This window comes from Xiphophorus couchianus, chromosome 22 (genome assembly GCF_001444195.1).
Source record: "Xiphophorus couchianus chromosome 22, X_couchianus-1.0, whole genome shotgun sequence".
NCBI classification, from domain to species: Eukaryota; Metazoa; Chordata; class Actinopteri; order Cyprinodontiformes; family Poeciliidae; genus Xiphophorus; species Xiphophorus couchianus.
In genome coordinates, this window is record NC_040249.1 from 26,236,160 (window position 1) to 26,253,272 (window position 17,113).

The 17,113-nt window shown below is 40.2% G+C and overlaps 1 protein-coding gene across 2 annotated transcripts in view; it reads left to right on the forward strand.

The window, feature by feature from the left end:
* pard3ba (par-3 family cell polarity regulator beta a) overlaps nt 1–17,113 on the forward strand; it is a 133,467-nt gene that overhangs the window by 67,940 nt on the left and 48,414 nt on the right. For both annotated transcript variants that reach the window (XM_028007345.1, XM_028007346.1), the window contains exons 17-19: nt 1,678–1,722; nt 10,941–11,156; nt 12,516–12,723. In XM_028007345.1, coding sequence (XP_027863146.1) covers nt 1,678–1,722; nt 10,941–11,156; nt 12,516–12,723 — 469 coding nt within the window. The remainder of the gene's footprint in view (nt 1–1,677; nt 1,723–10,940; nt 11,157–12,515; nt 12,724–17,113) is intronic.

Below are 17,113 nucleotides of genomic sequence, written 5' to 3' on the forward strand. Positions count from 1 at the left end.
ACGGCTTCTATCTCCATCTCTGGCCGTCCTCCATTTCAATCCCTTTTTTTCTGTTATCAGTTCCCTTCTATTCATCTTTTTCTTTTCTAAAGTACTCGGAGATGAAAAAAAGTGGTTAGCCGGGCTTTGTGTGCGTGTGCATGTGTGTGTACAGGCGTCGCTGACCCTGCTTGGACGGGTTTTATTTAAGGAGACAAATGCGTTTTTCTCCTCAGAAGAGGTTCCCACATGTCAGTCCTTACGGTCGCGTGTACCTCAGCTCCAGTCTTGCCGTGCAGCAGGTTAGCTTTTTTATTAAACACCACTTGACACGAGGAGGTGAGCAGCTTTTATTGACCCTGGATGCCTCGGCGATGACGACTGTTGACTCAGAGGCTTTGCTGACTCCAACTCTCTGTGCTAAACACCACAGATTAGATCCAGTAAAGCTTAGCTCTTTCCTCTGCACTGAGTAGAGTCTTTAGCTCGTAATTGTAAAAGGTAAAGCATAACTTTTAAAGAACATCTAATGGAAAACTCGTCTTTTTTATTCCCTCATAATGCATTTTAGCCCCATAAAGCTTTAGGAAAATGCTTTCTGGATTCGCGATAGGACGTTTGAAGTGCACAGAGAGAGCAATGACTCATGATTTTATCTTGAGAAGCTATTGAATGAAACTCACTTGCTTTTAGTTTTAATTGGCCAATATTATGAAAAAAACTATTTTGTTTTGAAATCATTCAATTGACTAAAATCTACATGTTAGAATCGAGGTCTAAATGGTTGACACACATTGTTTGCCTGAAAAAAAGATGAGTGAATCTGCTCTAAGCAGAGTTTATGATTTATTTCTACCTACATCCCTCAATGCAGAAACACCAGCTTAATCCAGTTTGACTATTCTGTTTAATATAAAGCAGCTGACTGGAGGTTAAAGGAGGGATTTTATATTGTACCCTCCCACTACAGCAGGAGGACCCAAGTTGGCTGCTGGCCATGCAGACTTTTATCTTCTCCTCAGAAAATGAAGTTTGTTTTATTATCTGACAGGGTCATGCAGCCTGGAAGACTTTTTTTCCTCTCCAAAACTTTGAAACTATTTAATTTTATTTTATCTGATACTCACAGCACACAGGAAATTTTTTTTTGTTGTTGTTGTCTTGCATCATACAGGTGTTTTAAATGTCCTCTGTTCTGTTGTTTTGTTTGGGTCCCACCAAATCTCTACCCCTCTCATTTCTCCATCTCTCTAATATTGTCCTCCTCCCATCCCTCCCGCCTCCCTCATCTGTCCGCTGGGAAAATTGGCCTTCATAAAAAATGAAAAGAATTATTTAAGAGAAATAGCTGCCTAATGAAAACCTATTATCGTATCCCAGGGCCCACCTAAGCCTTGTAGCAGGTGGGGGCGACGGCTCCTTTTTCCATCTCCCTTTTTATCATTTCTCTCATTGTCTCATCTTTATCTGCTCTCGTTTTTCCTCCTTGCTTTTCGTATATTTTGCTTCTTTTTCATTTCCTCTTCGCAGCGTGCGCCGTCGCTCGTGCGCCGAGTTATGCAGGGATTCTTTTCCAGCATTATGAACCAGTAAAAGCCAATTGTGGAGAGACACAAAGCCCAGGAACGGCCCGAGTGCCGCTTTGTGTTGCAGAATATATTCCCTGTATGATAAAGGTGTGTTTTCTTTTTGTCCTAGTGGCCGACGAGAGCAACGTTAGATCGCTGGTGGGGCAGAGAAATGGTGAGTGGTTTCTAAACAAACATTCCCTTTATCCTTCCTCTTTCTTGTGGCTCTCTCCTTCCTCCGCCGCTGCTCCAGCTGACACAGTTGAATTGTGAAGCACTTAGTGTGCGAGCTCTTGCTGCTTTCCAGCCGTCCGGGTCAGGAAGCCCGCAGCATTCCATCCTCGCCCAGCTGACAGCGGCCGTGTTACATCACAATTGCTTCGGCTGCAGTTATTTGTTCGCACTCGGTTCTGCCTTATTTTTATTTGAGAAGTGTCTACTTTAAGGTAAACCAGCACAAAAGCGCTGCTCAGAGTGAAGAGTGGCGGATCAAAGTGCAGCCCATGTTTTATTCGCTAATAGTGCCTTCACATGTCTGACTGCAGGAACAGAAAAGCTCAAGCAAGGCGTCGGCGTGGCAACACACTGACTTGAGCTCTGAAGAGAGCAAAATTCAGAAATCGGATAAAAGTAGCACCAAGGAGGGTGGAGAGCACTTGTTGATTTTTTTAAATGGAGCCTAAAAATAACAAAACAGACATTTTAAAAAACATCTCCAATGCATTGATGCTTAAACTGAATGAGATAAAAGCAACATTATCTGTAAAGCAACACTTAAAACTGTTAAGATGATTTATTTCAGTAATTTGTTTCATAAAAGTGAAATTCACATGCTGATAAATATTTTTAAATATTTTTCAGTTGATTTCTTGGCTTACAGAAAAGGAAAAATAAAACACAATATCATATATTGTAGAATGTCATACAAGGCTAATTTAAAAAGTGAGCTTTTATTACAGAAATGTTGGTAATGTACTGTGTGTTATATCACCATTTAGTTGGATTTCATTTTGCATGAATTACTGCATCAGTGCAGCGTAGCATGGAGATGATCAGCTGAGGTGCTAATGAAGTCCACATTGCTTCAACTCAACTGTATTCTTGGCTCTGTGGGCTTTTATTCATTTATTGTAACACCCTGACACTTATGCAACACGTTTTCCTTCCACTAAACCTTCTATTGATATATCATTCTCAGAAAAACAAGGCTTTTTTTCATTTCTAATGATTGTTTACACCATAAGAACATTTTTAGGATTAAAAATAACAATAAATTATTAAACTAGGTCATCTTTTTGATGATATTCTAATTTAATATGAGCTGTTTAACTAACTACAGGAATTGGTGGAGGAAAAATGGACACTGAGACATGGATTTATCCACAAATGGATTGACGAACAAATGAGTGGATGGATAAATGGATGGATCGGTCCTCTTCTGTCTTGTCTCTCAGTAGTCGATCATTAAAGTTCCTGTAGGAAATGGCCCCATGCCGACCTGGATTTCTCTATACTCAGCATTCCCACAAGTGGCTCCCACTCCTCCTACCATCTCTTTCTCTCTCTTCTCTTTGTTATGATTATCCCAGCATAGCTGAAGGTCCATGATAAAGAAAGTGATCCATTCCTTCCTTTCTTCATCTCCTCTCCAGTCGACGTCTTGCTAATGCGTATTGACAGACTCTTGCTATGGTTTTCATTTTTTGCCGATGCGGCATATTTGCCAGGCTTGGTGCGCCGCACCCCGCCCGACGCAGCCGCCACCGCCCGCCTTCCTAAATGGCCCCAGTGTTTCTTTATGGGCTTTGACATATTTCATTAGGCGGCTGGTCTTAAGAGGCCCGCCTGGCTCCTTTAATCTGGCTAAAACCTTTTTTCTCCTCTTGGGCTCAACCTGCTCTGAGGTGCGCTTCGCTCCTCCAACTCTCCCTCTCTTTCCTCTCATTTTACCGTTCTCTCCATCGCTTTCTTCAGCTGTCGTCAATAGAGCTTTGAGCTTAATTTCTCTCTCTCTGCTTTCAGTGTTTTTTCACATCTTCCCACTGGTTTCCCTCCGTCTCAATCCCCAAACACCATTCATCTGTCTCCCGTTTTATCTTCCTCTCTGTTCTACATCCAATTCTCTTTATTCTCGCTTTGGTTCCTTTTCTCCAGGCACACTGATTCTTTTTTTAGGACCCCACCCCCCAAAACCCGAGAACCCCCCTCCATCTTCCTCCTTCTCTGTTGCAGCGGTATCTGTTCCAGTCTTATGTGATTATGGCGAACATGCTCCAGTCTGGGAGTTTCCTCCACCGAGTCATACCCAGCGCAGCATTTCCCAACATTTTTATATGTGTGTGTGTGTAGTGAGCCCTGTGAACAGCTCTTCCTTCGTTCTCCCCTCTGGTTCTCTTCCTCAGGATCTAACATCTCAGCAGGCAGCAAGCTAGCCCTCTTACAACACACCTGGGGGCTCTTCCATCTGAAACGCCCACCTCCTCGCCCACTGATGCTCCCGATTTGCACACAGCCTCATGCATGCTGGTTGTTTCTGCACTTCTGTGTGTTTTCCTGTATTTTTTAAAACAAAAATCCAATGAATAGCCAGCAGAAACATAAGGTAATATTGTTCTGTTTCTGGATCAAGTAAGAATTCAGCAAAATTTTAGCACTGACTCTGTGATCACCAATTAGAATATTTACTATTTACCTGCTGTCATGTCCCGTCTTTGCCTCTCATGTGGTTGTATTGATTTAAAGTTCCATCTTTAAATCAAGATGGAACTTTTAAAGACTTTTTTTGTCCTGTCCATCGGTGCAGATATCCATCCACCCCTTCACCCGTTTGTTTGTCCATCTGTCCCTCTGTTTGTCCATCCATCAGTCAATTTGCCCGTCCCCTCTGTTTATAAGTCTGTCCTTCCATTCGTTTGGTCCATCTATTGATGCAGACATCCAGCACTTTGTCCAAACATTGTTTTATCCACCTTTATTGTAACTTTCAAGCAATATTAATATCGCTTGAATTCAACTGTCAGAAATTTACCAGTGAAGATTTCTCACAGGTAGAGAAATCTTCACTGGTTATTAAGTCCTTTGCCTAAATAATTGTAGCTTTTCCTGTTTCAGTGTTTTGATGTAGTCCATGTTGGCTCCTGCATTGCATTAATCTGTGCTGCACACTTCACTTCTCCTTTGTGCACCATGTATTTTCCACCAGCATCAACAAATGGCACATGCCACCCTCTGCATACTTCAGCCCACCCCTCAACCATGCTGTAAAACCCACCAAAGGTACACAGTAATTATGAAATGGCCTTTAAAGTCCCCTCCAGTTATTAGAGCTATTCATCTGGGTCGAAGCTGAATACATACAGCCCATATGTTCACATTCCCTCGTACATCTAAACAGCTAAACACAATTACTGCCGAAGCTCGCCTACATCCAGCTCCTGCATCTGCCTCTGATGTAGCGGAGTGCATTCACAGAGTGACGGTAGGAAGCTTAATGATTGAACTGGCCTTTAAGTGGAGGAGAGTTTTGATTGGCCATAACATGAATTAGATTTGCCTTTACTAGCTGTACGGCTGTATAAAGCAATTTGATTTGAAGTCGGGTTTGTCGGGTGATTAGATGAGATTTGCTGCGCCTCAACATTTAAGTGATATGGCAGGTGATATCTTGGATTTTTCTTACTGTCAGTCAAAGTGATAAAAAAGCTTTTATATATAATAGCATGATCAATTTAGGCATAATATGTTTAAAAATAGTCCCTTGTAGGAGTAGTTTGCTTGTTTGAATGTGTGCCTGCATGTTTTATGACCTTATTTTTTTGAAAGTCCAAAAAATATATCCATACATAATTCTTTATGTGTGGACAATTTTATTTCAAATAAACCGTTTATTAGGTTGGAAATGAAATAAACGCTTGAACCATGCATTTATTTGCAGGGGTTTTTATCAGTATGTTGCTTTCAACGACATCCCGGTCGGGGTGTGTTTTACCGCTTTCCTGAACATCGACTTCACGTTTTATTGGCTGAATTTGAGATTAGGTGTGAGATTGAAAAGTGTGTGTACTTCTGTAAGCATGCTAGGGACATGTGTCGGCTTCCTGCATCTATTTTAAAGAGCTACAGCCCCTATTGTTGGATGCAGCCTCCTGTAGGTAAGCTGGTGTGAAGCCCCTGTAACACACTCAGCAACCTCCCCTAGTTTTAATGGAGGGGACACTTTTATTTGTAACTGTGGCAACCTTTCTGTGGTTTGCTACACAGCCATTGTAATCCATCAGAAATGTGTATTAAGATGCTGTTGGGACTCTGGGAAGGGAGTCTGTGTATATTTCTTGGCTCTAACTTGATATAAGAGTGTTTTAATAGTACTTGAAGTACCATGACAATTGTATTTAGTTATTTAATTCAGGCATGATTTCAAGATTATTATTATTATTATTATTTTTACCTTGTTTTTTTTTGTTTTACCAAATAATTTGGTCAAAGAAGAAAATTTAAAGACTAGTTTCTATTTGGATAGTAGGGAGTTTTTAGGCAGGTTATTATCTTTTAATTTAAATATTTTCATACATTTTCTTATGTGGTAGAATTTTCTTTTTGAACTGAACAAATTGGCTCAAACAGGTTTTCCTTCCACATCTTAGAATAGTTTGCTGGAGTTTTGGTTCATTTGTTTTACCAGAACTTAGGAGGGTTTATAGGCCATCTCGCTCGCACACAACATTTTAGTTGTGCCGCCAAATTGTCTCGATCAGAACTTTGTAATGTTAGCTCTAAAATGTTGACCTTTTTTTGTTCTTGAACCACTTTGTAATCACTTTGACTCTGTCTTTAAGGTCATTGTCCATCTGGAAGACACCTTTGTTCACTTCTTGGCTGGAGGATAATGTTCTTTCCTCATGATGCCACCTGTTTTATGAAGCGCAATGTTTTTTTTGTGTGTATTTTGGTACCTCCTTTTAGGAGCTTATTTAGTACAGAGGATTTTTTTAATGTCCTTTGTTGTACTTTAGAAATAAACCAGGATGTCCCTTTTTGTATTCCTACCTAGGCATCTTATTACAACCAGTTGGACCTGAGTGGTTCATGACTTCAGAGGAAGTTGTACCAGCATATATTGTTCTACAGGTGTGTCAGTCTCTTTTAAAAGAGGATATTTTTCTTGAACAAAGCAGCATGATGGTGTTGCATTAGTCCTTTCAGTCCCTCTCAGTGAAGAAAGACCCTGCGGCTACACTCTAGGCAAAGACTTCACTTCTGTCTGCTAATACAAGCATGACAGCATCCAACCTCCAGAGAAGTCACACCTATCACTATGTGATGCGTGCGAGTTGGGAATATGTTCAGGTGGACGTTCACTTGTGTGGGTTTACAGACTGCGAGCTGAGTAGCTTTTTTTTTTAACCTATTTTTACTATAGGTTGTTGCGATTGCTTTTATTGTGATATACTGTAAGGTTGTTTCAAAAGTTCTTCCAGAAAGCTAGCTGCTAATCTCAAGAGAACATCTAGTAGTGGAGACAATGTAAGGTCGTGAATTGGGCATTCAACTAAAAATATTACGTACTGTATATTCTCACTGGCCACTTTATTAATCAGGATTGTTCAACTGCTGGAGAATCAGCTTTTTTTTTTACATTTAGGCAACTAAACGTGATGAAAGATGATGTTTAAACTGAGCTTCAGACTGCAAATGGTTGTTGGTGCAAGCTAGTAATGTTCTAGTAATGTGGTTGATGTCAAAGGTCAATGATGAATAAAAAGCAACAGCGGCTGAAATAATCACTTGTTACTCTGAACAAATGCAAATCACATGTAAAGCACTTGCTAAAGACCACACTTGCTGTCCTTCTTGTCAGCAAAGACTGGAAACATTTTTTTAAACTTTCAGATAGTTGCTATGATGTATAACTGTAGAAACAAGGTATTGTTTTTACAACACAAGTAGGTGATTAGCATCTTAAAAGTTTAAATAATACATAAAACACAACTCCAAATCCCAGAGTAGTTTAGTTGGAGACTTCATCGATGCAGAGAGAGAAAGAGGAAGGTGAAGGGCAACGCCCATCAGCCCGACTTCTTTTCTCGTTTTTTGGGAGGTTTTTTGGTTATGATTTGGCTGTTAAGTTGTTTGTCTGATATGTGCACCCGCTTGAACCGGCGGCAATCAGGCAGACGTGATGCGAACAGATCCGAGAGAGCATCTGCTGGCACGGCGGCCGGCGATATGTGATAAACGCCGATTTCACCCTCCATTGGATCGAGCTGGCGGTGATAGCCACCTCTCTCTCCTCTCGTCCCATCCGTCCTATTAAACCCTCATTATTCATTTACCTCCAGCCGCAGCCGCCTGACATGCATGGAATGAGTGCCGCGCAAACACGCTCCAGTGAAAGTGAATTGCTCTCATATTTCTTCTATTTCATCTAAGGCGGTCAAGGACACACACCACTATCTCATAGAAGCAGTGTTGTGAATATTTTGCCCCCCAACCCACTGACTTGGATGAAAATTCTCACATTTTGGTAATAAATACACACCCGCCCACATGCTCAGACACACACAGCTTCCCCTTATAGTGGCGCAGTGCACTGGCAAGGAGCTTAATTCTATCAGGCTGTGAGCTGGACAGCCGTAATTACATTTGTGACACAAATCCTGTCTCTCAAATTGAGCGTTTTATTCCTGAGCGCTCCCGCCTCTCTATTTATAACCCCTTATTCCCCATAAATCCCACTTCCTCTCAGAAAGTCAATTTGGGACTTAAAAGGCAGCAACGCTTCGCTTACTTTGCCTCCTTCTTTGACTCCATCGCCGCTTCAGTTTCACTTCCCCCCCTTTTTTGGCTCGACTTCGAAGATTTAGAAGCATCTAAAACGACAAAAAAGGCTTTAAAAGTGAGTGCCATGATCCAAAGAAGTCTTTCCTATTGAAGAGAGCAAAAAAAGATGCTCCCGTTCTGTACAGCTGAGATGAATTTGTTGCTTCTCTTTGTTGGAGGGGTTCCTTCTTACCCAGCTGTCCTTCAATTTCTGCCAGAGCATGAATGTCAGAATGCCTCTTTGACAGCAGCATCTTCTTCTTGACATTTATTTTCTTTTCTCTGTTATCTCCTTTCTTTGTATCCGGGTGACTCGTCTACCGACTGAATCCGCCTTCATGGAGGCCACACCTGAGTTTAGTTATAGTGCAGTTCATTTCCCTCCAGTTACCTCTCAGTAAAGTAAAATGTAATCAAAAAGTTCATTTACTTCAGGGAAACTTAGAAAACTAGAATATTGCATGGAACAAAGAAAGTATATCTTGTGGCCTACACAACCATGATGCCCTCTGTAAGGAGGGTAAGCCCAAAAACATACAAAGTGTGATGAAGTTCTATATTCGAGTGTATTAAAAGAAAGTTAAGTGGAAGGAAAATATGCAGTGGAAAAAAAACCCATAAGCGTGATGGGATTTTAAAGGAAATTAGTTTTTCTTTTACAACTAAATTGTGGAAATAAATTTAAATTTTGATGATATTCTATTTTATGGAGAGACATTTGAATTCTTTGGTTATGTTTCATTCCCACTTAATGCCTTTTCCTGTCAGGTCTGATTTTTTTTTTTCTTTTTTTACTTCATCATAAAAGAAACTTAAACTTAAATCAAGTTGAAATTCTTTTATTTATTTATTTGTTGCACAAATAAGCTCAATTATTGAGTTTATTCCATCAAAATTTAGACCAAATAACGTGAATAAATGTTAAAATTAATCAGTTTAATGCAGAAGTTTGAATCTATTGGGGATTTTCTCTCATCCATACAATTTTCTTAGTTATATAGATATATTGTTAATTTTTACTTTTAATTTCCACCTTTTTAATCCAAATTTAATCCACTTTTAATTTACATTAAATTTGTGATGTAAAGTTATCAAATATTTAGCTAGAATAAAGGCAGAAGGCTGCTGATGTAGCAAATATGTGTTTAGAAAAATAAAAAAGGCCTCCGTTTCTCATATTAAGTCCTTGATGATTCAAGAATTAAAAAACAATACTTTTACTCCACCTCATTAATATTCTACTTTGGTGCTGAACAGTTACTGCAATATGAGAAAATCTAATTGCATAATATTATGTTGTGTTTTGGGCATGATTTCAAATATTGCAATAAGAGCATTTGGTCTTGATTATATTTGTGTCTGAAATATAGCCTTTAAACCATGAGTGTAACCTCAGCGTGTCTGAGAGATTAATTACACTTGGTATACTGAATTATTAAAGTACCCTTTTCCACTCCCGCTGAAATATATTCTCCACTGTTCTTATGGAAACTAAACTTTCTCCAAATTGAATTGTAGGCAGCATTCATTTTTAGAGGGTTTAATGCACATGCCCTTTAATTAAATAAGGAAATATAACTCTGGGAGATGTGTACAAATGTAATGTTTTGTAAGCAGTTGGCTAGATTTTGCTAAAAGCTTGTGATCCCAATAAGATTATTCCATCTCATTTTAGTCGAGGCTGCATTACTAATTCAGACTAAAACTTCCTCCCCCATCCATCAGCCAGGCTTTTCTCCATCTCTTCATTCAAGTCATCTTTTGCTTTAGTTGTGGGAATTGGGTAAAACATTAAAGGACATTGGCCTTGGGGGATTCCCGGTACCATTAAATGCTTCAATACAGCTTATTTATATCTGAATATTTACAATATCTTTATTTAAGTTCATCCAGAGTTATGGAGGGGATCATCATAATTGCATTAGCCCACTAAAAATTACATTTGCAGCCACCGAAATTTGAATATTTGCTTCCCTCTCAGAGGACTGCATGTGATTATACATCCATTTCAAGGCAAGTCAGGTTTATTTGTATAGAGTATTCCAGCAACAAGGCAGTTCAAAGTGCGTAAATTATGAAAACATCGAACCAAAACAAATATAACATTTAGCAATGCCTTCATGAAAACCATCAAGCAAATATACATCAAATATGTTGATTAATGTTCCACTTATTACTGATCAAAAGCAACTCCAAGCAGGTGGGTATTTAACATTGATTTAAAGAAACTCGGTGTTTTGGCTGTTTTGTCGTTTTCTGGATGTTTGTTCCAGATTTGTGGTGCATAGAAGCTGAATTGAGAACTCACATTCTGGACCAATTGAAGCCGTCTGACTTTTTTTTTTTCTTTTTGACTAAAGATAACCACATAGATAAATCTTTCTTGATGTTGTTGGGACATCAGTCCATTAATCCTAGAAATGATGATGATGATGGAAAACTGACTTTGTAACTGTCTTTATGTGTCCTTGTTGTAAACATGCAGCAAATGGAGTTTTGCTTCTTTCAATCAGTAGATGGTAGATTTGGGAAATGTCCATGAAAGTAAGCATTGTTGTCTGTTTTGTTTCGAAGAGTCCCATTTTGGAGGAGCGCTGGGTCCCACCCTCGGCCTGGTGAAGTCCAGTTCCTTGGAGAGTCTCCAGACGGCCGTGTCCGAGGCGCAGCAGAGCCAAAGGCAGGCTCAGGTCCCGTTCCACCGGCCGCGGCCGCACGTTGTCCGGGGTCGAGCGTGCAACCAGAGCTTCCGCATCGCTATCGACAAATCCTACGACGGACCCTCTGAAGACGGTAATAAAAACTGTACGATAATAAGAGCTGCTCAGAAAGGTTCTGCTGCTACAACAAAAACTTCTTTCTTTTTTTTTTTTTGAGACATTGTATCTACTTTAAATTACCAACCATGCTCTGATGCTCATCCCTGAAGCTTTTTAACACACTGGCACTCAAAGAGCCAGAGGCCTGCCAAGAGAGGACACACTCCTTAGCCTAAGTACCTTAATGAAATGCTACATGATTTTATCCACTCAGCAATTTAGAAAAGAGTGACTTTATATCTTAGAGGACCGTTTTTTTAATGCTTCACCACCTCGCCGTGTAGACACCTGATCTTGGTGTAATTTTGTTCAGTGATTCAAATGGAGCACTTTTAAACTGACTGGAAATATTCAGTTCAGATCTATCATTAGTTGCCCACCTGCGCAAACCTCACAAAATCTTGTTTCTGATGCTTTAAATCATGCATATCCATAGTAAATGTGTGTAAAAAACCCTTTGAAAACATTTTATTCCAGTAGCATTATCTCACCATGAAAAAAAAAAAGTTTGAATCTTTAACTTGATTACTTTTACGAAGTGCGGAATAAGAAATTAACACCTGTGGCAATTATTGGTACACTTGCTCTCAATTTTACAAACCTCTTTTTTGCCAGTAGGAGAGCAATTAATCTCCTTTAACATTTCTCTGTACTTAGTGGTTAGCATGGGATGTTTTTCCCACAAGTTCATCTTTCCAAACACACCTGGAGTGTTTTTTAGTCGAAATGATCAATCATGTTCTCAAACTGTATGGCTCCAGTCGCGGTCCCAGTACAATTTAGAACCTCCATGTTTTTACATTTGAGATGGTAAGGAAGAAAAAGCTTCTTCCTGGCATATTATGAAGACTTAGTAGAAGCTCCGAAATACTAATTAAGTTTAAATGAAATAAATTCGTCCTTAACTTTTATTTTAATGGAATTGTTATCGGTACTAATTGTGCCGCCATTGGATTTTTTTGTTTGTAGGCAAGTAGCTTCATTACTGTAGAAAATTCCTGACTTATGAACGTTTGAAAATATCCACTTTATCAGAATTCTATGTTCTCTTTTCTTTCCCATTTTGAGGAATGGCTTATAGAAGCAATCCTGCATCACATCATATTTTTACCCAGGGGAAACAGGAAGTAGTGGATTACTTATTTTAAATGACTAGATTATTAATTACTCATGACTTAAAAAATTTACATAACCACTGAAATATGTACAATAATGGTTTCATGCAATAAAAAGGTCCATTTATTTTAAGAATAGCAACAGATTTCCACTCACTCATGACTAAAATTACAACTATTGTACCAGATTCACCTCCCTGTCTGTTTGCTGCTCTCAGATGACGACGTGTCGGACGACAGCTCTGGCCACGAGACGCCCGCCAGCACCTCCTCCCGTCAGGACCTGAACGCGGATGACGGGGGGAAGAAGAAGAAGAAAACAAAGGGGAAAAGGAAGGAGAAGAAGAACAAGCTAAAGAAGAAAACAGAGGACTCGGTGGATGAGCCAGAGAAGAAGACCAAGAAGAAAGGATTTAACCTCCTAAGGTAGGAAATCCTTGAAATGTAAATCGAAGGAGTTCCACATTGTTTGTGTACTTTCTCCTTGGTTAACTTTCAGCAAATTACCCCACTGAACACAGCAGGATTATGGGATATTGGGTGATTGGATATGAACACAACCTCCTCAGTAATAGAGAGGATCCATTATTAAGTCACAGTGAGACAGTGCCAACCCCAAAATGCTCGTCACCCCTTTATCAACCTGTCCCCATCCTGATTTGTGGTGATCCAATCCTCTAGCCGCAGCCCTTATCTGTTGGCAGTGACACGCTGCGGTCAGTGTATCACCACACTTCTAACACTCGGGATTCAATTAGGCCGTGACGAGAGATAGCGCGGCCTGAGCGTTGGACTACAGATGGCTGATAAGAATCCAATCGGCCACAGTGTCAGGGTTCGGTAATGGAGGAGCTGTTTGCCCGTCGAGGCCGGGAATGGGAACAGGAAGGGCAACATGAAGGACTCGCAGGAGTCTGGCCTTACCTGATATTTTATCTGTTTTTTGTTTGTTTGTTTTTTTGCTGTCTGAAATAGTTCATCTTATAACAAACCTTCTGTCGTTTATCTGCGGCAGAAACAGACAAATATATGGAAGGTGATGCTGTTAGCAGGAACAGATGGTGTTTGGTTGGAAATCCCTGAATACATACCGCAATGTTTGTGGCATACATTCACGTTTATCAATGAAAATGCATCAGTTGAGTTGAGTTTATCACAACAGCCTGAATGGTGAAGCCCAGACTGCTTCTCTAACTCAGCGACAGGCAGAGTGTGGTACAAGCTTCCAGTTTCCCCTCTCTCTGCCTGGCCTTTATCTCACCAACTAGATTGTTATTGAACTAGAAATATGACTTAATTAGCCAGAGCATTACTCTGTGCAATCTGATTGCTGCTCTCAAATGGTTTCTTACTCCAATTGCAGCATTAGGGAAAGGGCAAATTATGCACATATGACCTCAATTTACCTCAGCAATGAAAGTGTGTGGAGCGCCAGCTTGCTCTGCAAACACTGGAAGTCAGCCCTGTCCTTTCAGCTGCTGCAAATATTTAGTTTAGCCGCTCAATTATTTGAGGAGCGAGTTGCAAACGGCTGGGTGTGAGGTGACCTTTGGAAGTTTCTTATTTTTGTAGCAGTTTCTTCAATTGTTTTTCGTCGTTTCACGTGATTTCACCTGCTTGCATAATCAAAGTGTCCGAATGCAGGTAAAGGGAACGGAGGAAGATGCGTTGTGATGGTTGATGGCTTTACAAAGTCAAACGTCTTTTACATCCGTCGTGTTCAATCGGACTGACTCGTCTCAATCATCTAGCCGTTGCTGGGAGATGAATGAGGCTGAACAGAGGGCGCTTTCATCTGGATTTTTTTTTGGTCATACATCACAAAAGGCTGGGAAGGAGCATGAGTGACAGAATTATCTGATGTTGAAATTATATGTTAATGGTGCCACATATTTCACAGAGTCAGCTAATACTAATGGGTCCTGCAAAAGTCTCAATGTTTTCATGGCTGGATCAAAAACTTTGTGTTTTGTAAGGATTTTATGTTGTAGATCAACACAAATTGGAGAGAAGAATGAAAATAAGTCTGAATGTTTGGTTTTTATTACATTTTGATTAAATTAAACAACTGCTTTTTTTGTCTCTTTAGATTATTAATCACAAATACTGTAAATCAATATAAATTTGAAATACTAAAAATCAGAATAAATCCAGCATCATGAAGACAGAAGAACACAGAGACGGGTCAGAGTATTGTACCTCTGCGATCAGAAAAGCAGCCAAGACACCTTTAGTAACTCTGGAGGAGCTGCAGAGATCCGCAGCTCGGGTGGGTTGTCATAAAAACTCAATTGTAACCATGTGGAAGAAAAAAATATATATGCTTAACATAAATATTTTAAACATATATGTTAAAATATATATATAGAGATAGTTAATTTAAAACTATCTCTGAACACAAGATTCTCATTGCAACATTATGGTTCCATTATGCTGTGGGAATGAGTGTTGAATCCTGGCAGAAAAACTGTTTAGAGGCGGCAAAAGACTTCTTGCACTTCTTATTTATGCCTTATTTTGTGTTGGTCCTCCAGATAAAATCCCTGTAAATGATTTTCTGGTTTGGAAACTTTTCAGGAGGTGTGAGCAGTTTTGCGAGGCACGTTTTGATCTTTTTTCTTCATGGCAGAGACGGCATCATATCTGCCTTCTCCACTTCCTCATCTCAAAGCTCGTCTCCCTGATTCCCAAACAAGCCGAGATAAACGGCAGCGCCCTTAAGACTCGGGGACCGACCGCTCGTCTTGTCTGCATTCAGCAGACGGAGTCCGAGTCTTTGCCTAGAATGCCGCCTCGGGCCGTGCCGCCGCCGCCGAAGCTCTGACTGCTCTTCTGTTTTCTCTCAACATCACTGTGGGAAAAAACTGGCTGACCGGGTCATCCACTGAAAAATAGAAATTTATGGTATTTCCATCTGCTTCTCTGGACAAAGTGGGATTTCTCTGTCTCAAGGAAGTTAATCATGGTGTTAACTCTAGCATGTTATGATGTTCTTCTAACAGAATGTGAAGGATGCCATCAAATGCGTTTTGTTCCCAACTGACAGTCAGGGATGTTTTCCACAGTTTGTTGTGCTTACACATCGCTGGGTGTTTGTCCCCGTGGAGACGCTGACACGTCCCGCATCCCGTCACTCAATCTGTCCCACGGAGGATCATTGTAGCGCCGTCGTTATCACTACCCCTTAACCAGTTTACAGGACATGAAAGCTTAGCATCCTGATATGCTGTTTACAAATCCACATACAGCGTCGCGTATATCTCCTCTACCCTTCACCCTCCTCCTCCTCCTCCTCCTGCTGCTGCTCTCCGTTTGCCGCGCTGCAGAAATCCGACAGGGAAGCAAGCCAATTAGCGCCATACGTTCCGCTCTCATCCTATCGCTTAGTTGCAGAAAGTGCAGGGTTGAAAGGTTGTCACTGGTGGGCCATGCGGTGCAGAACTAAAGTCTCGACGTCAAATAAGAGAGTTCCACTGTTGGGTGATTTCTGATGGATTACTGCTGTTATTGTGAACTCATTTTCTCTCTCGGAGCTCTTGGCTTTTCAGTGCTAACTTCATGACGACTCTCCTCCCTTTGACTCCTTAAAATGTCTGGCTTTTCATCTTCCATCACCTTGTACTTCATGTTGTATGTTCACAGGCACTCCTTTATCACTCTATGTGTTTCTTTTCTACAATAATTAGGCAGCATGAAGGAGGAATCCATGGCTAAATGTTATTTTAGTGCTGCAGGGGTGAAAACTCTGTTCCTGAGGAGCCTTGGTGCTTAGTGATATAGCTTACAAGTGACAGAAAAGGTTTTACAAGTGACTTTTATTTCAGTCATTCCTTTAGAGTTGAACAAGAGAAAAAAGGAATTTTATTAAGAAATTAGAGTGCTCATAAAAATACTACTGAATTCTCCAAATGTTAAGACTTGCACAATTAACACCTCTCCAAAACTTCTATACTTTGCTTTTATGCATGAACTTTAGAGAACAGAGTTCATCTTTCAGGTTCTTAAGCAGCTGCAGATCATCTCCACCAAAATATTTGTCTATGCTGTCTTTTTCTGAAATGCTGTTAACTTTACTTCCCTTTATCCGATGGAACAAGACACACACCTTTTGCAAAACCTTTGAATGAACCGTGGTTGTCACCTGTGTCGGTAGGCATACCAAAATCCCTCTGACATGTTTGTGAGAAAGTATTAACGGTGACTTTAAGCTCTAATGGGGGCAAAATCAGGGAGGCAGTGTCTAATCCTGCAGCTGGTTAAGACTCTGCAGGTGGATTTCTTCCAGTCAACATTTCATCCGACATTTAAGGGCTCCTAGCTGTGCTGATATGAAGTGGAGGCTTCAACGGGAGATTTACTAATGTAGGTGTTGTGTAAAATATGCACAAGGTTATATATGCAGATGCATCCCACAGGGCACATCTATCTGTTGTGCATCACTGTTCATCTCTGTATTCTAAATAATGCATGCAAGACACAATGGCTCACTAATCATGGCTGCCTTAAATACATATTCTTTAAGCTTCAACCGTGAATATCTCACAAATGGTTGCAATCAAATCTTTATTTCAATTGGGTTTAGATGTGAATGTTAGGATATACTGTGCATAAGGTTACACAAGCAATTTATTTAACCTATTTTGTCTGTGAGATGCAATGTGAGTTAAGAAAAACATAAGGTTTGACTGAGTTTGGACAAAGATTTGCGTATCAGTCGCATTTTGAGATTAATGATTAAAACACTGACTTTGCAGTCGTGAAGGACAGAGTTTAAGATCACAATTTTGAAGCCGCCTGAGTTCAAAATAATCATCAT